We start from the raw sequence: 24,623 nt of genomic DNA, 5'->3' as shown, positions 1-24,623 counted from the left end.
GCACAGATAAATTAGGGGGTGATCGTACCCCCTACAAAAGATTCCTATCCTTACAAAAATATTCAACTGTAACAGTTCTTTTGTATATATGTCTAATGTATTGAGGACATAGTTGAAGGTAAATAATTTCAAAGCCTTTTATCTTCAACATTTACAAAATTTTTCCATGTGGAGAACTTCCTGAATCTAGGTTCCTTTCTTGCGAACTATCTCATACACAGAAGAGTCTATGAAATGTGTGTGTGCAGGTAAGAGCACACACTCTCAGACACGCGTGCTCTTAAAAGCGAAAAAGGACCCCGGCTGAGAGGGTTCATCCCGTCCCTCTTGGATCCCAGCTGGTTCTTCCCTTCACGGAGTAGCCGCTATTCCGACTTTGGTGATAAACATTTCCTGAATTTTTTTAAAATTGTGGTTCCATCTTTGAACCACAATTGCTAAGTATTTCATTGATTGTTTAAGGCTAAACCTTATATACATGGAATGGCACCATATCCTTTTGAGACTTAATTTTTTTCTTGTTGTTAATCCTAATATGAGGATATTTTTCCCATTGCTTTTCAGAGAGATTGGAAAGGTGGGAGGGAAGGAGGGAGGGAGGGAGAGAGAGAGAGAGAAAGAAACATCCATGTGAGAGAGACACATGGACTGGTTGCCTCCCGCAGGTGCCCTGACTGGAGGGCAGGGATTGAACCCACAACCCAGGTTCCTGCCCTTGACTTGGAATCGAACCAGCGACCCTTCAGTGTGCAGGCTGATGCTCTAACCACTGAACACACTGGCCGGGGGAGACTTAATTGTTTTGCTTAAAGTTAGGCTGGGGTTGATACACGTTGATTGTGCAAACAGCTTTTTTTTTTAAAAAAATATATATTTTTATTGATTTTTTTACAGAGAGGAAGGGAGAGGGATAGAGAGAAACATCGAGCAGCTGCCTCCTGCATATCTCCCACTGGGGATGTGCCCGCAACCCAGGTACATGCCCTTGACCAGACTCGAACCTGGGACCCTTCAGTCTGCAGGCCGACGCTCTATCCACTGAGCCAAACCAGTTAGGGCAAACAGTAGCTTCTTTATACCACTGTATGGTGTGTTGTTGGAATACGGCTCAATGTACACACACGCGTGTATGCATGCGTGTCAGTTTACCCCCCCACCAGCAGGGTGTAGGAGGACCCATTAACCCACGTCTTTTCGAACATTTGAATATCAAATATTTGTCCATTTTATGGACACTAAATGGTTTTTCATAATAGCTTTAATATGCATTTTCCTGATACGAATGAGAATGACCATCTTTTTCTATTTATCTCATTTGTGTTTTTTTGTTTCCTCTTTAGAAAATCAAGATTTTCTATTGCTCTGTAGGATTTCTGTACATTCTACCCCAGCCTATTATTATAAAATGTTTCAAATTTTAGAAAAGGAAAGAAAACTATAATGACCACCCTTATTTCTGTTACCTAGATTCAAGTTTTTAGCATTTTACTTTTTTTGCTTTGTTATAATACATATTTATATGTTCATATATCTGTGTATTTATTATTTACTTTTTCATTTATTTTCTGAACTGTTAGGAAAGAAATTGCAGATGTCACAGCCCTCCATCCTCAGGGATTTTCATGTATTCTGGATACTCATATGTTGCTTGTATATGTTATAGATACTTTGCAATTTGTGGTTGGGCTTTTCATTTTCTTTACAGTGTCTATTGATGAGCAGAAGTTCTGATTTTTAATGTAGCTAAATTTACCAGTCTATTCCTTTGTGATTTGTGATTGTTTGTCTTAAGTTTCTCTACTCCAACATCAAGATAGTCTATTACATTTTCTTCAAAAAGTTTTAGAACTGTAAACTGTTAGTAATTGTGGGGTGTGTATGTGTGTGTGTGTGTGTGTGTGTGTAGTGCTATATATGGGTACAGTTTATTTCACAGGTATGTTTTTATTGCCAGCCAGTGTGGCTTAGTGATTGAGCATTGACTTATGAGCAGGTCACAGTTTGATTCCCCATCAGAGCACATGCTTGGGTTTTGGGCTCGATCCCCAGTATGGGACATGCAGGAGGCAGCTGATCAACGATTCTTTCTCATCATTGATGTTCCTATCTCTCTTTCTCCTTTCCTCTCTGAAATCAATAAAAGCATATTTTAAAAAATGTTGATTTTAAAGAGAGAAGAAGGGAGAGGGAGCGAGAGATAGAAACATTGAGAGAGAAACAGCAACATCCATTAGCTGCCTCCTGCACTCCCACTGCTGGGGATGGACTTCACTATCTGGGCATGTACCCTGACCAGGAATCTCACCAGTGACCTCTTGGTGCATGGGATGACATCAACCACTGAGCCACACCCGCCAAACTACAGTTCTATTTTTTTTAAAAAAATATATTTTATTGATTTTTCACAGAGAGGAAGGGAGAGAGATAGAGAGTCAGAAACATCGGTGAGAGAGAAACACCGATCAGCTGCCTCCTGCACATCTCCCACTGGGGATATGCCCGTACAGTTCTATTTTTAAAAATAAATGTAGATAATCAGTTGTCCCAACATCATTTACCAACCCCCCCCCCCCCCCCCGCACTCTGCGGTGTCCCCCCGTCATATCAGTGTACATTGGTTTTTCTTTTTCTGGGCTCTATTTGGTTCTTTTGACCTATTTTCTACTTCTGTGCCATCTATTTAACAATATTTTTAAATAATTTTTTAACATATGGAGAGTTTTCCCTTTCTAATGTAATTTTTCAAGAATTTCTTAACTATTTTTATTCCTTTTCCCTTGTATTTGGTTTTTAGAGCCAGCTTCTCAAGTTCACCTGTTGGAATGTTGATTAAGGATCTGTCTATGGCCCAGCTGGCGTGGCTCCGTGGTTAAGCATCGACCTATGAACCAGGAGGTCGCGGTTCCGTTCCCGGGCAGGGCACGTGCCTGGATTGCAGTCTCAGTCCCCGGTGTGGGGTGTGCAGGAGGCAGCCGACCACTTATTCTCTCATCATTGACATTTGTATCCCTCTCCCTTCCTCTCTGAAATCATTACAAATATATTTTAAAGAAATGAATGTATCTATGCCCTGGCCAGTGTAGCTGAGTTGCGTGAGTTCCTCCCATGCGACGAAAGGTCGCTGGTTTGATTCCCAGTCAGGGCACATGCCGGGTTGCGCGGCTCGATCCCCAGTAGGGGGCGTGCAGGAGGCAGCTGACCCATGTTTTACTCTCTCCCTGTCACTTCCTCTCTCTCTCAAAATCAATAAAAACATATGTTTTTAAAAAAGAATACATCTGTAAATCAATTTGAGGAGAATGGTTAATATTAGAAAAATGAAGAGACTAACAATAAGAAAAAGACCTTTGTTTCTTTAAAAAAATACTGGAATAATATGACAGCTGATTTTGAATTCTTGATGGCAGTCAGCTAATGTATTTTATTTATTTCTTAAGTTAACTCTCAGATATAGGTCCTATTTTTTAAAAAAATATATATTTTTATTGATTTCAGAGAAGGGAGATATAGAGAGAGATAGAAACATCAATGATGAGAGAGAATCATCGATTGGCTGCCTCCTGCACGCCCCCCCCCCCCACCCCCGGGGATTGAGCCTGCAACCTGGGCATGTGCCCTTAACTGGGAATTCAGCTGGGACCTCTTGGTCCAGGAGACGATGCTCAATTCACTGAGCCACCACAGCCGGCTTGGTCCTATTCTTCACAGCTAACATTACCTTTATTTTAGATGTTAATTTTGTTATTCCATTTTGGAAAAGTAGGCATGTAAATTATAATTATATTGTCCCCAAAACTTTTTTTTTTTGTCAAGACTACCTGTGTAACTAGACAACCAAGGTGCCTGGACTGCCTGTCACTACCTGAGCCAACTAAGCAGAGACAGGGTTGAGTCTTATATGAGTGTTTATCCCAGTCCTGCTGCCAGGATGGGAGAGCAGCAGGTCATCCAAAAAATCTGCTCTGCCCCCCACCTCACTATAAGCCAGATGTTAATATTGGGTAGAAGGACAGAGGTTCCATGGGGAAGTAGGCGAAGGGCAGGCCAAATGGACAGTTTACAGGGAATAGGGGCTGAAGATTTGCAAAGGCCTGTGGGTATGCAAAGGCTGAGGGTCTTCAAAGGGCTGACAGCTCTGGTTTCTGCAACAAGGTTGTTAATCTTCCCATGGTAACAGGTAGCTCCCTGATGGGGAGAATGGGCTGCATTTCCAGGTGAGCTCCCAGGTCCCACATGCAATTCCCAGCCAGGGTAGAATGTGCCTCCTTTAATCAGAACAACCCAATCATAGTTAACAGAGCATGATTAATATTTCTTACAATTCTAGCTGATCCCCAATATTCTATTTCTTCCCCTATCACCTGCAGTACATTAGATCTGCTTAACACCATTAAAACATAGTACAACTATTCATTAAAAGCCTAATTATCGTAGGCTTATTTCATAGGATCATTTTCTAATCATCGTAGCTTTTATCCTCATGATATGGTGAAGCAGGTCTTTGATTTAAATGACAGATATTAGTTTAGTTCCATTATCCCTTCTGAAGAGTTAATTAAGCAGAAAATAGCGCCAATCCTGGTGCTTGTGTGATGTCCGTCAGGGGATCCCAGGGGGACCAGGGTGGCAGGAGGGAGTTGAATTGGCCTGACAGCCTCCCTGAGTTGTAGAACACTGGGTGACACGTGGCCCCTTTCCAACCTGGGTGCTCAAGTAGGTGTGGTCTTCTGGTACTAGGAGTGAGTCCTCTAGGAATTGACTGACAATTATGCTCTAAAGCACATGGTAAGGTATTTGAGAGGTCCCACATAATAGCTCCTCTCCCCCCACATTCAGGGGAAAAGTTTCAGAACCTGATGAGAAATGAGACAGAGCAAGGCATATGGGACAAAAATGGCAAATATGTAGTGGAACTAGGGCATATCCTATATAATAAAAACCTAATATGCAAATCAATTTAATGTCAGAATGGCCGGTCAGTGGAGGGCAGGGCTGGTGAGTGGGTGGCACCAGGCCAGCCAAGGCAGGTTTCAGCGGGCAGGGAGAGGGGATGGCGATCGGGGAGGGGGGGGGAGATGGGGGGGTGACGGTGACTGGAAGTGGTGACTGGCAGTGGCAAAGGGGCGATTGGGGGTGGGGCCAGCTGCTCGCCAGCTAGCGCCATCCCCCAATCAGCCCACAGGTCACCTCGCCAGTTGTCTCCTGCAGGGGGAGGCCAGACTGCGGCTTAGGCCCACTCCCCATGGGGAGCCCTCCCCCAAGGGCTCCTGGACTGTGAGAGGGCATAGGTTGGGCTGAGGGACACCCCCCTACCCCCCCAGTGCATGAATTTTCATGTTCTGGGCCTCTAGTATGTACATAAAGAGAGCTAGGGTATATATGTACATAATGAGAACTAGGCATATCTGTACATAAAGAGAGCTAGAGCATATACTAATATGTACATAATGAGAGCTAGGGCGGAAGACATAGCTACATCTATGGGCAAACAGGCTTCCTTATATTGAACTCCCATATTTAGGGAATCATAATAGCTGCCCCCCCTTCCCCCCCCCCCCCAAAACCAGCACTCTCCAAGCAGAGTCCCTATCCAGGGACTTATGATGGGGGGAGGGTAAAAGAAGACAACTCTGTGGGTGGCCTTTGTCAGGGAAAAGGGGAGGAGCTGAACTGAGCCTCTAGCACATCCTGTTAGCAACCAGAGGAAGCCTTGTCTTTCCCGTGGGTAGAGCTGAGTGAAGGAATAGAGGCTAAAAGTGTCACATTGATGTGTCCTAGCTACATGGAAGGAACATCAGGAATGGGAGAAGCATTCCCTCCAGTGCTCATTCTGAGAGACAAAATGTGTCAGGGTTTGAGAGAGTTCAAATATCTTTGACATTTCTTCTCTAGCAGCCTTGCAATTCATACTATATAGCATTAATAATAATAGGAAGTAAAGCTAACACATTGAGAATTTACTACTTTTTATGACCTGGATTAAGTATTCATGTATGTTGACTCATTTTTTATTTTTATCCTCATCTGAGGATATCTTTCCACTGTTTTTTAGAGTGGAAGAAAGGAGGAAAGACAGAATTATTGATGTGAGAGAAACACATCGATTGGTTGCCTCCTGCACGAGCCCTGACCAGGGCCCGGGCGGGGAGGAGCCTGCAACCAAGATATGTGCCCTTGACCGGAATTGAACCCGGGTCCCTTCGGTCTGCATGCCGACGCTCTACCCACTGAGCCAAACTGGCCAGGGCTGTATGTTGCCTCATTTAATTTTTAAACTGCCTTGTGTTTTATTATTTCTGTTTTGTGGATGATGAAGCTGAGGCACAGGGATAAAGATGCCAGGGATATATAGGTCGTAGAGTGTAAAACTATGGCTTCAATCTAGATGTAATTCAATGTTTTCTCATTAAAAAATATTTTTTCATGAAAAATATATAAATTTGGGTTGAAAAGTTAATACACTCATACTGTAACAATGCAAACGATGTACAAATGTCTAAAGTCAACTTAGTGCATCCCTCTCCCCACAACCCCCACCGGTTGTAATCCCAATGAACAGAGTATTTATTGTATGCCCTTCTTTTACACATATATATATGTATATGTATATATATTAATAAAAATATATACATTTTGTTAAACAAACATGGGATTACATCAGACATACAATACTTTAACATTTATATATTTTTAATCCTCACCCAAGGATATGCTTTGGGTTGGTTTTAGAGAGAGAGGAAGGGAGAGAGAGAAACATCGATTGGTTGCCCTACCCTATGCACCCGGACCAGGGGTTGAACCCATAACCTTTTGGTGTATGGGCTGATGCTCAACCAACTGAGTCCCACGGCCAGGGCGAATTTACTGATTCTTATGAGTCACATTTTCCTGCTTCTTGGCATGTGTGGTAACATTTCACTGGATTTCAGACACTCTGATTTTTATATTGTTGGGTGCTGGAGTTTTTCTGAATTCCTTTAAGTGCTTTTGTCCTTTCTCTTGGACTCATTTGCGTTCCTTGGAAACAGTTTGACCCTTTTGGAGGCTGATTTTAAGCGCTGTTAGGACGACCCAGAACCGCCTTAAGGGTTTGTTTGGTCACACTACCGAGGCTACACCTATCTTAGGTTTTCCTTGATGCCTCATCTGTGGATGGTCTTTGGCCAGTTAGTAATTATTCCCGGCCCTGAGTGACTTCTGAGGGTTGCTCTGCCTGCTCCTTGTGTCTTTAAAGTCACCTTCCAGTTTTGTTATGCTTTTATTTTGTGTTTTTTTCCTTATCATTTCAGCTTTTTTATTAAAATATGTTATATTATGCTAGGTTATTGGTAATAGCTTCATAATTGCCTGAAAGCATGATCACACCTCCTAAAACACCTAACCCAGTGGTTCTGGACCTTCTGGCCCTTTAAATACAGTTCCTCATGTTGTGGCCCAACCATAAAATTATTTTTGTTGCTACTTCATAACTGTCATGTTGCTACTGTTATGAATCTTCATGTAAATATCTGATATGCAGGATGGTGTTAGGCGACCCCTGTGAAAGGGTCATTCGACCACCAAAGGGGTCGAGACCCACAGGTTGAGAACCATTGACCTAACCCATCCAGGGGCAGCTCACACCCTCCTTTATTGGCAATGTTCATGAAAAAGTGACATGTCTGTTTCCCATACTAAGTAACACCCTTTTCACCTCCCCCTCGTCCTCTGCTCTCCTGCAGGAGGAACGTGTGGTGAACCACATGGCAGCGAAGATTATCGAGAACGTCTGCACCACCTGCTCTGCGCAGGCCCAGGGCTTCGTCACGGGAGAGATTGGACCCGCCTTATGGTACCTCTTCAGACATTCCACTGTTGATTCTCTCAGGATCACAGCAATATCGGTACGATGGAGCATCTTTTGGGGCTACGTTCGCATATATTTAAACACCAAGCTTGCAAAAATTTTATGCGAGAAATAGAGTCATTGAATAGGTAGGAAACAGAAACCTCTGAGTAATAGTTGGTGAGAACAATAACTTGATTTTCTCCTCCAGTAGACGTTTCACAGCCGGGGCTGGACAGCATTGCACTGTCAGGAAATTCTGTCGGGACCCGGGGGAGGGGAGGAACCACGATATGATCAAAACTATACGGAGGCGATAGTGGAAAAGCAGGATTTGGTTTGGTGTATTTTTAGTGTTCCCGTCAGCTCCCTCCCTTGGATTTTATATTAAATGGGTTTATCATGTGGTTCAGATGAATTCATCCCCAGGCATCTGTGGTTTTTCGGGTTTTGTATTTTGATTCGTTGTCTGCGACTTCGCGCACGAGGTCACAATAAGTTGGTATAAAGGATATTATGCTTGAAGACGTGTTCACAGGGCTGTATCCGTTTACTAGTCTTTTGAAGAAACACAGTCCTTCCTCGTGACATTAGTTCCTGTCCCCTGGTTGGACACTAATCTCTTGACCGCTCAGCATTGCCTGGCAGCCTCACTGCCTTTCTCTGCTCATTCGTGCACTCCCCACTGTGGCTGCTCCCTAACTTCCCGCTTTCCTTACATCTCCAATCCCGCCAGGAAATGACTCCCGGGGAAAGGGAGGCCATCCCATGGGCATTCCCTCACTTGAGCCTGCACATCAGAGGTGTGTTTCCATCCACACCTTCCTCAGCTCTCCCCTCCCGCTGCCTCTGACTGTTTCTTCTCCTGTCAGACAAACCCCTCAGGTTTCTCCAGGGCTGTGTGTTGGGCCCTGTTTGGGAACCTCACTCAGTGGTTATTGTTGCTCTTTCCTAAATCTCTAACCTGTCCTTCCAGAGCTTTCTAATCAGCATTCAGGAATTCTTTGCCCCATTACAAAACCAAAACAAACCAAAACAAAAGCACACAAATGTGTCCAAAGGACTCCAGGCTGCATATCCCTCTTCACTGCCATACTTGTTTATACAGAGTTGTCATTACAAATTATCGCTCCTTTCTACCCCATTTCCTGTTCACCCAGTCTGCTATCTGTCCTAAAGATGTCACTGAAGCTGATCCCGTTGAGATCTGTAATGACTTGCATGTTGCTAAATCCTGTGGGTATTTATGGATATTTTTTAGTTCTTATCTTAATTCACCTATGTAATTTTGAAAATAAAGGGCTAGGAATCCTGCTGACAGAGTATCTTAAGCAAAGGATATATAGCATCACACACACACCCATCCTCCTCCTTCCCCGCTTCAGGAGCCATGTGAGTTCAAAATTACAAAACCCAATTACCATGTGAGTAATTATGGAGGAGCCGTCAGAGAGTTAGTCACAGAGTATGCCAGTGAACTTTCTGCAGGCGTCTTGGGATTATATCTTAAGGCATCCATTTTAATCCTGGCCTTTAGAAAAAATGTGTCTTGCTTTAATTGGGTTCATGTTCTCACATTCATCTTTGTATCTGCATGGTTTCTTTTCTTGGCTAAGTTTTTCCACTTGTTCTCACCAAAGTCTTGTACTTTCTAGCCCTTTCTTCATCTGACACATGAAGCTTCATTTTTCATCTTGGGCTTCTGGTATTTTGTTCTTAGCATTCATCTAAATAAGTTTTCACTGACATTTTGCCAATTATACAAAAAATGTCTCTTTTTCTTTTCTTTTCTGTCCTCTTATCCCCTCTCTGCCCCTATTCTTATGTTTTCAAATCTCTTGGTTGGGGGAGAGTGTGTGTAGTTTGAAAAAACTTCCAAGGTGGTTTTAAATATGGCATGTAAAAATCATTCAAAAGGCACAAAAAAAGGGAATGATTCTTAAATTTCTTCGGCAGTGATCCTGTTCACATATCTAATACGTACACAGCCTTCTCTTTTGAATTAGTCCATTTCTCAGAGAGCTTTTTATTGAATAGAAATTCTGAAGGTAATGCAATGTTCTTTTGGAAGCAAATTTTGAACTGGAACTATTGTTCCCAGTTTTAGAATGTCATCTCAAACTCTATTTTAAAATAAATAAATACTTCAAAACCATACCACTTGAGATCTGATTTTATTTTAAAATTCAGATAATACAAGCACTCATGTGCTCTTAAGCCTCCAAGAAGCCCTCCCTGTACCAGTGCTTAATATCCAGAGTGGCCAGTTCCTGGAGAGCCTTGGGCTTCTGAGCAGCATTCTGAAGACCAGACCATTCTAGCCGCCCTTATGTTGCTTTGAATACGCTCAGAAGTAGTCTTGAGAAGTCTCTGATCACGAAATGTGCCCATTGTGTTTGGGTAGGGGTTTTATATCGATAAATAGTCAGTTTTTCTCTGTAGTGAAGTCATTATTGGGAGGACCCTTAATTTGCTTGAAAAGTTCTGGCTGTAGCATGATCTTTAAGGACTCCATTGCAGATGTTCTTTTTTTAAATCCTTGGATTAGAAAAATAATGAAACAATTCTGTTTTGATTTTCTAAACAGCAATTTTCTTAGGATTATCATAAATGAATTTTTAAAATGTTCACTTCCCGAACCAGATTTGTTTTTAGTGGATTTATGTTTCCTGCTCACGCTTCCAGATACTAGCTGCTGCTTTCCTATGGAAACAGATACAATGTGGGCTGTAGATGTGAAGAACCCTACTTTCATAGCTTCCAAACTATGGCATCCAACCTAGCCACCTGTGACTCCCTCGGAAGAGAGAGGAGAGACTGAAAAGTTACTTGAAAGGTGTTTACAGTAGAGTTTATATCATGGAATTTCATTTTGATATGACTGCCTGTAAATGAAGACAGATTTCTGGTTTAAGTTTGAAATGGAGTCAGTGATTTATTTTTTCAGCTTTATTGAGATACTAGAGGCCCGATGCACGAAATTCATGCACTTGGGGGGCGGGTCTCTCAGCCCAGCCTGCGCCCTCTTGCAGTCCAGGAGCCCTCAGCAGACATCCTTAGCACTGCTATGGAGGCGGGAGAGGCTCCTGCCATCACCGCTGCACTTGCCAGTTGTGAGCCCAGCTTCTGGCTGAGCGGCGCTCCCCCTGTGGGAGTGCACTGACCACCAGGGGGCAGCTCCTGTGTTGAACATCTGCCCCCTGGTGGTCAGTGCATGTCACAGCGACCGGTCATTCCGCTCTTTGGTCGATTTGCATATTAGCCTTTTATTATATAGGTTAAGTGACATGTAACACTGTGTAAGTTTAAGGTGTACAACATGCTGATTTGGTCCTTATCTATGATAATAAAAGGATAATATGCTAATTTGACCGGATGTCTCCAGACGTTCTTCCTGACCAAGCCAGGGCCAGAGGGAAGCCAGCCTGGGTCCTGGGTGCCAGGGGGAAGCCGGTGCTGGCAGCCAGGGGAAGGAAGGCCTACTCTTGCACGAATTTTTGTGCACTGGACCTCTAGTATATTATAAAATGATCACTACCATAGTGGTAGCTTGCACCTCCATCACATCAGATAACTGTCATTTCTCTTTTGTGGTACTACATTTAAGATCTATTCTCTTAGCAACTTCCAAATATACATCACAATATTATTAACTATAAGCATTATGTTCTGCATTATATTCCCAGAACTTGCTCATCTTAAAACTGGACGTTGGTGCCGTTTGACCAACATCTTCCCTTTTCCCCACCCTCTTACTCCCGACAACCACCATTGAGTTTCTGTGAGGTCAGCATTTTGAGATTCCACATGTGAGTGTTTCATACCGTATTTGTCTTTCTCTGCCTGACTTACCTTCCTCAGCAGGATGTCCTCAAGGCCCATCCGTGTTGCCACAAATGGCAGGGTTTTCATGTTTCTCACGGCTGAATAAGGTTCTGTTGTATGTCTGGGCCACATTTTTTTTTCCCCTCGTCATCTGTTGCTGGTGGTTAGGTTGCTTCCATACCGTGGCTGTTGTGAGTAATGCTGCAGTGACCATGGGAGTGCAGATGTCAGTTTGAGATCCTGTTGTCCTTTTTGAATGATTAAGACAGGACTTTTATAAGGATCCCACTTGCTAATCAGTTCCATGAAGAAAGGGATACTTTTTTTTTTTTTTAGGGAACAGTATATATTAGTGCTTTGCACATGTTCATTTTTCAATATATTTGTTTGCTTAGTAACTTCAGAAATGGTAGTAAATGTATACGCTACTAATAAAGTAAGCTTTTCCTGTAAGTGCTTATTTCCTTGTAGTAATTTTAAAAATGTCTAATGCAGTCATGGCATTGGGATGTAATTAAAATCCTAAGAAAATAATAGGCATTTATTTGAAAAATTTGAACAGTGCAGACAGAAAAGGTTGAAGACTCTCCCTTGTCCTTTAAAAAAAAATTTTTTTTAAATATGTTTTTATTGATTTCAGAGACAGGAAGGGAGAGGGAGAGAGAGAGAAACATCAATGGCGAGAGAGAATCATTGATCAGTTGCCTCTTGTGTCCCCACTATTAGGGATGAGCCCGCCACTCGGGCATGTGCCCTGACCGGCATCCAGCCGTGACCGCCTGGTTCATAGGTCAACACTCAATCACTGAGCCACACTGGCCGGGCGCCCTTTTTTCTTTTTCTGCCTCTCACCTCCGTTTCTTACTCCTGAGGACAGCTATGTGTGTTACCTGTTCCTTTCTGGTTGTAATAGGTCACATTAGCATTTTCATAAAGACTGGAAGTGTGGTTTGGCATAAAAGAAATACATCCACTTTAAACATGTCATTCTGGTGGGAGATTGACTTTATGCCAACCAGCACTTGTTTTCCTTATTTTATCAATAGGAATAACTTCTAAAGGAAGTTCATTCTTGGAGATGGAACAAATATTAAAATTTTTCCTGAGATGTTCAAGAAAATGAAAATATTTTTCAAAGTCTTTATCTTTTCTCTCCCTCCCGCCTGCCGTCCTTTCTTTTGACATCGTAATATTTCTAACAATTCATCTTTTACTTGATCTTTTCATAATAGCAATTCATCTTATACTTGATCTTTTCATAATCAAGGCTATAAATCCATTTTAAATATACATCAAGAAGGAGGTTATGACATTAATTATAAGGAATGTTTTTGTAAAACTATTTCTGGCCTAAGTTTATGTCTCTCTTTGAAGTCTCCCATGGACACACGGAATATGACCATGCCTCTCTTTCACTTAAAACTTTTGAGGTTTTCCCTTTGCTTATGGCTGCGATTTTCAACCTTTTTCATCTCATGACACACATAAACTAATTACCAAAATTCTGCAGCACGCCAAAAAATATATTTTTGCCGATCTGACAAAAAATAGATATAATTTTGATTCACTCACACCAGACAGCTCTTGTTGTGTTGGCCGTTGTCACCTTATATTTGACAATCTAAGGACTAAGTAGTCAGGTAATGCATGTTCTAAAAATTCTTGCCACACACCGGTTTCAAGTCGCTGGCTCACAGCATCCAGCTAGAAGGTCCTAGCTTGGTAGGCCTTCTTTGGCGTGGGCCTGCTTTTACAGACGGATCCTGTTTTCCTCTTTCCTTCTCTCTGCCTGTCCTCCTTTCCCCGAAGCAGGGTCTGCTGCATCAGACAAATGCTCTTCATCTCCCCTCGCCATGGGAATCCTCATTCTCTCTCTCTGCCTAGAATTTTCCTCCCTTCCTTTCCCGCTGTCCATTTCCTCCTTCCCCTGCAGCAGGGGTCCTCAAACTACGGCCTGCGGGCCACATGCAAATACAAATATTGTATTTGTTCCCGTTTTGTTTTTTCACTTCAAAATAAGATATGTGCAGTGTGCATAGAAATTTGTTCATAGTTTTTTTTTTTTTTAAAACTAGAGTCCGGCCCTCCAACGGTCTGAGGGACAGTGAACTGGCCCCCTGTTTACAAAGTTTGAGGACCCCTGCCCTGCAGGAACTGGCTCCGCATCACCTTGCTGAGGTAGCTGTGGCTGAGTGGCCTTTCCTGCCTTTCTGAGCACGATTACTGAGCCCACTCCTATTCCAACACGTTCGTTTATTAATTACAGGCTTTATCTCTAATAGTTTATGAGCAATTTAGGAAAAGCCCAGGGGTCTGATAACCTGTTTGAATTCCAGCTTTGCCACTGACTAGCTATATGTTTTTGGGCAAATGGCTTAAATATTTTATGCCTTAGTTTTACCGTCTATGAAATGGGGTTAATAATAATACTTACCTATTGTTTGGAGAATCAAATGAGCTAGTCTGCAGATGTTCTCGGTGTCCTCCACATACTAAACAATAAATGTTAGATACATACTTTTGTGTCTATTTCCCCAGCCCCTAGCTTAGTGTCTGCAAAAGAGGGCACTTAAGGATGTTCATTACTTAAGGGGAAGTTTTCCTATCCAGACTTACGAATTAGTTCATCATAGTTAGCTCACCATAACTTCTATGACTATTACTTTAAGAGTAGCGAATGTTTTAAAACAACTTTAATTTTCAGTAGCAGCTGGATTATTGTTTTTTTTTTATTTTTTAAATATATTTTATTGATTTTTTACAGAGAGGAAGGGAGAGAGTTAGAAACATCGATGAGAGAGAAACATCGATCAGCTGCCTCCTGCACACCTCCCACTGGGAATGTGCCCGCAATCAAGTTACATGCCCCTGGCCGGAATCGAACCTGGGACCCTTCAGTCCGCAGGCCGACGCTCTATCCACCGAGCCAAACCAGTTTTGGCTATTGTTTTATTTTTAAATGTGTTGTTAATTTCCAACTCAAGCCAAAAGCAGTGACGAAGGAGCGAGGTAGGTGACTTCTACGCTGCACAGGCCTGGCTGCTGCCCTTGGAGTGACTGACAGGCGCGGTCCCCCTGTCTCCGCAGGCCCTGTGCAGGATCACTCGCCACTCCCCGTCCGCCTTCCAGAACGTCATTGAGAAGGTGGGCCTGACCTCGGTGGTCACCGCCCTGGCCTCCGCCATCTGCAGGGTCCAGCAGTACCTGCTGACCTTGTTCACCGCGCTGCTGTCCTGTGGGGTCCACCTGCAGAGGCTGATCCAGGAAAAGGTTTGCATCCCCTTCGCCCAGCGCCCTACCTTAAAACTGTTGCTTCCGCAGTTTCAGTGGACGAGTAATATCATCTCCGTAGGATTAATTTTCATCTCAAGGGACCTTTCTGAACTTTGCCAAACCTGTGTACTGTAGGCCGCTTATGCGAAGATGTGAGAGCCTTTTAGTGACTAAAATGGAAATGGCTCTGCCTGCTGGTCCCATGTCAGTAATGAAAAGCTAGAAAATGTCCTTTCTGTACACTACTATTTCTCATGCCTCCCCCTCCCCCTCCTCCTCTTCATCCTGCACCTCGTCCTCTTCGTCCTCCTCCTCATCCCCCTCCTCCTCTTCCTCCACCTTTCCCCCATCTCTTTTGCCTGCCTTAGGGAGGGGCCCCTTTATATTCGGACTCATTTTTATTCCTTTCCTCGCCTCATTCTCTGCCAGTGCCACGCGCCCTGAGAGCCCCCTTCTTCCTGTTTTTAACTTAGTCCCCTTCTGCTTTGCTTTCCAGTTAATCCATGGACAGTCGTTTGTAAAATCACATCACAGAACTGTAGAGCTCTGAAGAAGGCTCTGTAGGGTAGCCTTCCTCAAAGTATCTTCTCTAGGCCCTGGCTGGGTAGCTCAGTTGGTTAGAGCATCGTCTGGATACACCAAGGTTGCGGGTTTGATCCTGGTCAGGGCACATACAAGAATAAAAAGTTTAAAAACAGTGTCTTTTCCAGTCCTTCCTGAAGAGAGTCCCTGGGCCAGCATTGGTGTCTTCTGGGGGGGTGTTGGAAACGCAGACCCCAGGCCCCCCCCCAGGCCTTACCCCTAGCTCCCCCCAAGCCCCACCCCAGGCCCCACCCCAGGCCCCACCCCAGGCCTGCCGAATCAGAATCGGCATTTTACTGAGGTTTTGTAACATAGGTGACGTGTTTTACCGTTATGGTTTGAGAAGCCCTGTCCTAGAGTATTAGTGTTCAGTTCAGTGAGGTGTTCACAGGTGGAAAAGTGGACCGTGGTTGTATATACATTTGGAAAGTAGTGCGTTAAAGAGAGAATTTCAGTGGGCAGACTTGCCCGTTGTTTCATGTGCTCATGTGTCTTATGAATCTTCGTGCAGCGTTTTTATACCTCGTGGGACCACGGATTGCTTTTCGGAGGGAAGTGCCTGGCACATTGGGGGTTTGCAGAACAGCGAGGGTGGCGCTGCTGAGTATGAATGGACCCACTACGCGTTTCCTGTGGTTCCTCTGCATTGCATGCAGCACTTTCAATTTTGATTTTCATCCTAAAAGTTAAAATTTCGATAGTACTATTAATAATGGTCAGGTTTGCATAGTAAACTTGGTCTGTGAAAGTCAGACAGAGAGCAAGCCGCTTCTTGCCTTTAATTAGTCTGATTTAGACTTTGCTAAGAGATGTGAGGCTCCGAGAAAGTATTTTTTCCAACAGTCTGCATATCTAATTTTTGCTACTAAATTTTCCAAGTCATTAATGTTGTTGTCAGTGTATTAGAAAAAGCACCACTCGAGTAGTTGGACTGTGTAAATTGTGATAATAGAGGCTGAGAGTTTTAGCAGTTATTCTTTTTTCACCCGAGCACAGGCATGAATTAATTTAGTTTCAAAATGATATTTCACAAGCTCGTCAAATAAGAACTTGGTAGTTGGGCTTCCCTGAGGTGTGGGATGTGTTGGGGAGATCTGGGGAGAGAAAGAAGGCCAGCAAAGCTGTATGTAGGCAGCAGGGATGAAGGGACATGGCAGGAGGTTGGGAGGTAGGAGAAGACTAAAATAAAGTACTTAGCTCCCTAAGATAATCTCTTTAAAAATTTTGATATCTTTCAAATTCACACTTGTTGCGAATATACTAGTATATGTGCACATACACATACATTCATCTATTCTAGTGGTTCTCAACCTTCCTGATGCCACGACCCTTTAATACAGTTCCTCATGTTGTGGTGACCCCCAACCATAAAATTATTTTCGTGGCTACTTCATCACTGTAATTTTGCTACTGTTATGAGTCATAATGTAAATATCTGATATGCTATATGTGTTTTCCGATGGTCCCAACCCACAGGTTGAGAACCGCTGAATTCCCTCCTTCTGGTTGCCATGCACACATGCCATTAGAATCTTTTTACAGAAATGGGATCAATTGTATATTGTTTGGTGATCCATACTTTTCCTATTGTTTGAATAAGTTAAAGCCAGGTAATGAGAATAAGGGTGATGGATAGTATGTTGTCCTAAACCTGCACTGACATATGCACACAGAGGTTTATTCGCATATAAATACAACTGTGTCTATACATACGTGTGTGTGTATGCATATAGAGAGAAGGGGAAAGTATGTGAATATTACACTTAACTAGATAACTGCTTTGTAATTAAATCACTGGTGTGGCTTAAAAATACATACAAAAAGCTTATGTTATGAACTCAGTGCCAGATTCTTGATGTTAGGAAATCGAAAACATATGAAACTTCTGGAATCCCATTCTGCTGCATTTCAATTAATTGAGCTTAAGAAACTCACATCAACTTAAGTTACATAGATTCAAACACCTGCCTCAGTCATTTTGTTCCTGGCGTCTGTGACTTTGAATGGACTTCGTAGCCGGATCATCAGTAATGCATCCTTTGGACTTCGTTTGCTTTGGGGGTCACTTAATGATATAACACGAATTTTTTAAAGCCCTACTGTATTCCACGGGTGAATTTGTTCAGGCTCACCATCAGACGGCTTCTTTCTGAGTGCCATTGACGAAGATTCTGCCTTTTAAGTTTTTTGCTTATTAATTTTGACAGGAGCCGCTGTCTCTCTCTGTGCAGTCTGGTTTGACTGAAGCCTTGCTTCAGGTTTAGCATTTGGACCAAGCAGCACAACAGTGATTAATAATAAACTAGAAGCTGCAGACCTCTGTTATTTGTAAGCACTGTGGAAGATCACTATGAACTATCGTGCCTGCAGAATTTTGAAAAATCTGAATGCTAAGTTTACTAAGGTTTTATTTCTCACAAATCACTAGGCACATAGACTCAGTGGTTGCTAATCAAGCCTTTAAAAGATGCTAATTTATGCATGATAATCTGATCATGAGTGCGTATTATATTTTTAACTTGTCCTCATTAATATATTCTACTAGAGACATTTTTTACTTAGATACCTGGCTAAACTTCTTTAAGGAAAGTGAATCCAAAAGCCATCTTAGATTTAATCAGCATGGTTTTCATTTCCGTCAGTATGAAAATTGTGTCAGTGTAGTTATGCACGTGATTTCTCACTGCTTTTCCTGGAGGCTGTTATCAGCGATGGCCAGACTGTCCTCGATTTTCTCCTGGGACAGTTGATTGAAGCAGATCAGTTTCACAGCTTGAGGTTTATAAGAGATAATTCTGAAGTGTTCTACCTCATCACTATTTTGATCCACCTCCTCATTTCCCCTTTTAAGGGATGGCTCATCCTTTTGCTTAATGATGATAAGGGTAACATTTTGTTTGTGGTGGATGCTTCCACTGTGTGGGCCCATTCCTAACATTTTGAATATTCCATCCCATCATCTTTATGTGCGATAGATACGTCCATTCTGAAATCTCTGTCAAGTGTCATTTGAATGTTGGACATAAACTCGTCCTGCTGTGGTTTGGCTTCCGCTTTTTGTTCCCACATGCAGTTTCTAGGTGTGCTGAGCTGGATGGCAGGGTGGGTTTCAGTCAAAGCTGAGTACACAGTGGATTGCATGCCGAAGTGGCCCGAGGTCCTATGTGCTTCTCTGAGGTCGTTTTGATTAGTCATCCTGGCATTAAGCCTTTGCCTGCCGTCTGTAATCTTCCCTCCTCAGGTGTTGTAAGAGTAACTGTTCTAGAAGTGTGGTGCCGTTGTGTAAGATTAAACATGGGGCCCTGGGTAACTAGTTGTAGGGAGGTGGTCAGTGCTGCTCATTCAGTTTTTCTGAAGTGGCCAAATGAGGATTTATTTAGGGCACGAGATGCTTTTAGGCCTAGATCCCAATGGCAGTCTTCTTCAGAATCTGTTTCCTTTATGTCTGGTATTTGCTATAGTTTACCTCGTTGGTTTCATTCAAAATCCCAAGTGTATTATTTTAATTTGCAAGAATCTTAGTACTGACTTAATCTCAAGGGTCGCAGCAACTGTTGAAAATAGTTGAACATAATAGTCAACTTATTGGTGACTAACATAATCGTATTTGCTGTCTTAGAAGCTCATTGCAGCTGCATCTATAGAATAGATGGAAGAATGCAAGGATGGATAAAGCCTCCAGCAGTAATTCAGGAAAGATGGTGCATTGAAATAAGGCATCCATGGTGGGGTGTTGTTCTCGCAGGAATTGGGAATCTATTGGACATGGGATGGAGGAGGAAGAGAAAGTCAAAGATGCTCAGAATTCTAACTTTAGCTGTTGGGTCGATGATCCTTGGAGTAGATCTCCTTTTGATTAGGTGCTAAGTTTAATGTTGGATGTGTAATACAAATGATTGCAATATACCCTTCACTCACATTCACCAAAGGCTAACATTTTACCATATTTGCTTTATAGTTTTTCTCTCTTTCTCTTACATGTGTGTTCTTACCAATTATAGAAGGTATTTCCTTCAATTATTTCACCGAATATTCCCTCCAAACAAGCCATGGATTTAAAAATCAAGTTCACATTAATTTATCATTATTAGCTAATCTATAGACCTTATTCAGATTTTGCAATTGTCCTTGTAATGTCCTGTTATGCAGAACAAAACCTCCAGATCTTGAATTGTAGTCAGTTACCATGTCTTTTTGGTGTCCTAGAGTCTGAAGTAGTCTTTCAGTCTTTGGCTAGTGGATGTTTGAATGGCTTTGGAATTGTGTGTGTGTGTGTGCGCGTGTGTAGGGTCGTGTTGGTGTGGAAAACAGATTTGTGATCATGGTCCTTGGACCACAGAGTCTACATTAGAACTGGAAGGTGACTGTGGGGAACCGGGCTTTCTACTGTCTGTGCTGGAAAGGTGGATAGTTGACAGACATAGGTGTAAGCAGATCTGTTATTCACGGAACCTTGGTGTTGATACTGTTTTGAATAGAATGGTGATGAATTGGCTTTTTTTTTTCTTCTAGGAACTAGGTGAGACTGATGCATAGGTAGAGATACATAGATACATCTCCATCCTTCAGAGAAACATACACCTGACTGTGTACATTCTTCCTGTCTGAATATAGCACCCACTGTAAAAGGCCCGGGGCATGGCAAAAAAACCGAGCTGCTTACATCTGCCTTGGACACGTTGTCACCGCCAGGTGCTGCCTCTGTGAAGGACTCTCGGGAATTTGTATTCCTGCTCTGCAGCCATCTTGGTGACAACACAATTCCAATTCTTGCCTACTTACATTCATTAACTATGTGTGTGTCTGTGTTTTCTTTTTGCATATTAATAGACACCTGAAATGATGTACAATCTTTGTTAGAAGGGAAAAAAACCTGTAATACTTATTCTTCTGTTTTGCGTTATACCTTTAATTCCATAGGATATATGTTTTCTCTCGTGTCATGTGTTGGCTATCGTTTTTATTTTACGTCTTTAGGACCTGTGCATGTGCAGGTTTGCTCAGAGGCTCCTGTCTGCCTGCAGTGATGGCCGCCAGTTCTAGTTATCATGGCCTCACTTGCACTTGTGTCTTTGAGTGGTTAAGAGGCAGGCTTTGCTGTCCGACTGGCCTGGATTTGAATCCAACTTCGTGGATTTGGGCAAATCGCATAACCTTTCAAGATTCATTTTTCTTTTTCAAAATAGGGAGAATATTGTCAACTTTTTATGGCTGATTTTCAGGTTTAAATGAGATCATACATACTAAAAATTTACTATAGCATCTGGCACAAATTAAGAATGCAGACATGGTAGCTGAGATTGTTTTATTGCCTGCTTTCTGTTTGGTTTTATAATCCATTAACCTTGAGAGTTGACTGCCCTATTTATTTCCTGTTTTCTAAAGCAAATGTTAATGTCTTCCACAGGATTTTGTCTCTACAATTATCCGTTTGCTTGACAGCCCCTCAACTTCCATTCGAGCCAAAGCCTTCCTGGTTCTTTTATATATTTTGATCCATAACCACGAGATGCTGCTGCTCAGCTGCCAAGCAAGGTATGACTTTCTCCGATGATTTCATCAACGTCTTCAGATTGGTGCCCGTTTCATTATTTTTTAGCCTCTGTGTATCTGGAATTGAATTTTTTTCTCGGTTTTCTCAAGGGTTTAATATTTCATGTGCAGCCTCAGCTTGGAAACCCTGGAGACCAGGGCGGCTGTGAAACGAAGCAGGTGGTGGGAACTAGCTGGAGTTTCCCAGGCCTGAGGACAATCCAGTGTTGAGGTGGCTCTGGCTTGCGTCTTTGGGAGGTATTCCTGGACCAGGGTCTTGGTGGTAGTTTTCATCATTGTAGGACTCTGGAATGTGCAGTTGCCAGCCCGCAGGACAGCTTGGTGAAGTAGAGGAGGGAGCAGGGCAGGGATCGGGAGTGTTAGGACGGGCAGGTCTCTCACTCTCTGGGCTTCACCTCCCCGGAGCCATCCTGCATGTACCTGGTTCTCTGCATACTCGATGCTTCCTGAGTAGCGTCTTCTGAACTGTCTAGTCCATATGCACTGTTGAATCACAGAGAGACCTTAAAGACATGGTCTAATATCTATTTCTCAATCTAGCATTATAATTATTATAGAATGTGGAGGAGAGCCTGGCATTGTTGAGGTGGATCTTGATTAGGGATTGACAGACTTTTTCTTGTGAATAGCTAGAGAATAAATATTTTAGGATTTGTGCATCAAGAGGCAAAATTGTGAATATTATGTAGGTACTTATAACAAGGGAGAAAACAAATTGAGTACATATATTTTATAATACAGGTATAATGAGAAGAATAGAATTTTTTTTGGTGGGTGGGGAGAGAGAACATTTTGCTTAATTAGGGGTCAAAGTTAATGTCCCCTCATCAAAGCAATGACAAGTGTTCATGATCGTGCTGATCTCTAATGTAGTTTTATGATTTCAGAGAGGAAGGGAGAGGGAGAAAGAGATAGAAACATCAACAATGAGAGAGAATCATTGATTGGCTGCCTCCTGCATGCCCCCCACTGGGGATTGAGGCCACAGCCTGGGCATGTGCCCTGACCGTGAATCTAACCATGACCTCTTGGTTCATAGGTTGACATTGAACCACTGAGCCATGCTGGCCGGGCATTCCTGTGCTTTTAAAAATAGTATGCCCAGGGATTTTTAGTTTTTAAGATGGGGGACTTGAGAGGATTGGGCTTGCGCCAACTAGGCAGAACTAGAAATCCAAAGTCACTTTTGAACATGGCTCTTGGAAATGTGAGTAGCTCTAACTTTTTGGAAAGTAACTCAGAAACACTTGGGACTATTAACAGTACCCATCACTTTGGTTCTAACAGGTCTGCCTTTAATATTTAGCTGCTAAAAATAGAGGTATGAATTGTTTAGGAAATATGCATGAGGGTATCTAATGTAGCATTGTTTCTAGTGGTCAATATCTAGAAATATAGTTCATGTCCATTGGTATCGAAATACTTTAACAAATGATGGTATAGCTAAACTAGAAGTTGATGTCTCATTTGATTACCTATTAACTAGAGGCCTGGTGCACGAAATCATGCACAGGTACGGTCCCTAGGCCTAGCCTGTGATCAGGGCCATCTCACTGCCACCCACCCTGGTTCCCCATTTGCCATCCGGCGATGGGAGCCTGATGGCTGGGGGAAGGACCGAGAGGTTGGCTATTGCTGCCCACTCGCTGGCCCCACCCCTGCCGCGGATCGTCCTCTGTGTGTGGGGCAACCGGCGGGGTGGGGCCCTTGGCCTGGCACCACCTGCATCCCCCGCCACCCACCCCGGTTCCTGTTTGCCATCGGTGATTGGAGCCTGTGGGCCTCGGGGAGGGACCAAGAGGTCAGCCATTCCGCCCGCTCACTAGTCCCACCCCCCACTGCCACCCACCCCAGTTCCTCATTCGCCATCGGTGATGTGAGCCTGCCTTCCAGGGAAAGGGACCGAGAGGTGGTCAGTGCTCCTCATAGTGACTGGTCGAGCGGTCGTTCTGGTCATTCTGGTTGTTCTGCCGTTATGGTCACTGGGCTTTTATTATATAGGATTATGAAGTTATTTTTAGAAAACAACAAAAATGGCAAAACTCTTCTATTTGTGTGTATTTGTATAAAATTTTATTTTTAAAAACCTGCATGGAGAGATATACATGCATGTTATCTGAGGAGGGTGGGATGGGGATATTATGTATCTTAATTCATTTTTATTTTTAGCCTTATTACAATAAGTACATTTCACTCCTATAATTAAGAAAAATATTTAATGAAGCAACAACCCCTTAAAACTAAAAGAAATATTACTAGTAGGTACCAGTTAATTTTGAAGGGGAACCCCTAAGGCAGTCAAAGCTCAAATTTTTTAGGCTTTGTAGATTAAATTCGGTAATAAAATTACTCCCAGACACACACAGGCACGAGTACAGACTGTGCAAAGATGGTTTCTATTTGTTCCTTGGTGCTCTGCAGCCCACGTATTAGTTGGTATGCACATAAAATGCAAGGTTGAATATAAAGGTATGGAAAGAGGGGCAGACTCAGGCCAGGGAGATGCTAAAAGTCTCTGTGATGAGTTTATATGGAAGAATGTTCTCCCCTCCTTCCTTGTCTCCTGAAACTCTACCAGCCGCTGGAGTTGTGAGCTCACCACGTGCTACTGTGTGCTGAGACCCAAAAGCTCCTATCAGGAGCCCGCGATAACCTTCGCCGCATTATGTAGATATTTTTCCTGCTTACCATCATCACCGTTGGCCTTTTATGGATTAAATCTCAGCACATTTTTTATGATGTCAGATCCCAAGTCTTTCTAGCGTGGCAGCAGTGAAATGGAGCTGTCAGAATTGGATAAAAATGATATGATGGCCCCTGAATCTCCACCTATTTCTTCAAATGGCTTCATGCTCATACTGAATATGGCGGATGATAAAATAGGGTCCTGTGTGTCTCTAGACATGATAACCTTTTTAGAGGATGAATAGTCTTTTATGTCCATTGTATGGGTTTGCTGCGAGCCTGAAATGCCAGTGCCTCCTGATGGATCAGGTCTTCCTAGAGCTGTTGCCCCCTCCATAGCATTGCTGTTAATATGGTTATGAGTGAAAAAAAAAAGCTGCTTTGATCTTAAAAGAACAATTAAAAAAATATTTACCCTGTGTGATTGGTTAACTGTGTGGGGAAAAAGTATCTTCTCAGCTTACACCATACAAAAGTCAGTTCCAGATGGATTAAAGAATTATGTACCCAAAGAAACTATAAACAGCTGGAAAAAAAATATGTTTGAATATGGGTAAGGACAGCTTTCCTGGGTAGAGACCATAACGAAAGAAACCATAAAAGGAAATTCTGGGGCTATATATAGATCAGATACTTTTATATTCCCCCTAAATCATAAATCAAAAATCTCATGCTTACAAAATCTGTACATTTTTGCATCATATATAACAATCTGTGTACTGTAAAGGGATTTATAAAGATGTGAACAGATCTTCAGCCTCATTAGTAATAAAAAATGCAAATTGAAATAAGCAAATATTCTTTCTACCCATCGTAATATCAAATTAAGACAAGAAAACTATCACTATCTTATGTCCAAAATATAGGGACTACTTTTAGC

At 42.6% G+C, this 24,623-nt stretch overlaps 1 protein-coding gene across 1 annotated transcript in view; it reads left to right on the top strand.

The window, feature by feature from the left end:
• The window catches only part of ULK4 (unc-51 like kinase 4), a 246,189-nt gene that overhangs the window by 39,451 nt on the left and 182,115 nt on the right, over positions 1 to 24,623 (top strand). Inside the window, exons 19-21 of the mRNA XM_081105862.1 lie at positions 7,722 to 7,883; positions 14,738 to 14,920; positions 20,913 to 21,040. Of these exons, the coding sequence (XP_080961988.1) occupies positions 7,722 to 7,883; positions 14,738 to 14,920; positions 20,913 to 21,040 (473 nt within the window). The remainder of the gene's footprint in view (positions 1 to 7,721; positions 7,884 to 14,737; positions 14,921 to 20,912; positions 21,041 to 24,623) is intronic.

The sequence above is a fragment of the Myotis nattereri genome (assembly GCF_964212035.1).
Source record: "Myotis nattereri genome assembly, chromosome: 14".
In the NCBI taxonomy this organism is placed as follows: domain Eukaryota; kingdom Metazoa; phylum Chordata; class Mammalia; order Chiroptera; family Vespertilionidae; genus Myotis; species Myotis nattereri.
This window is presented reverse-complemented; position numbering and strand designations above follow the sequence as displayed.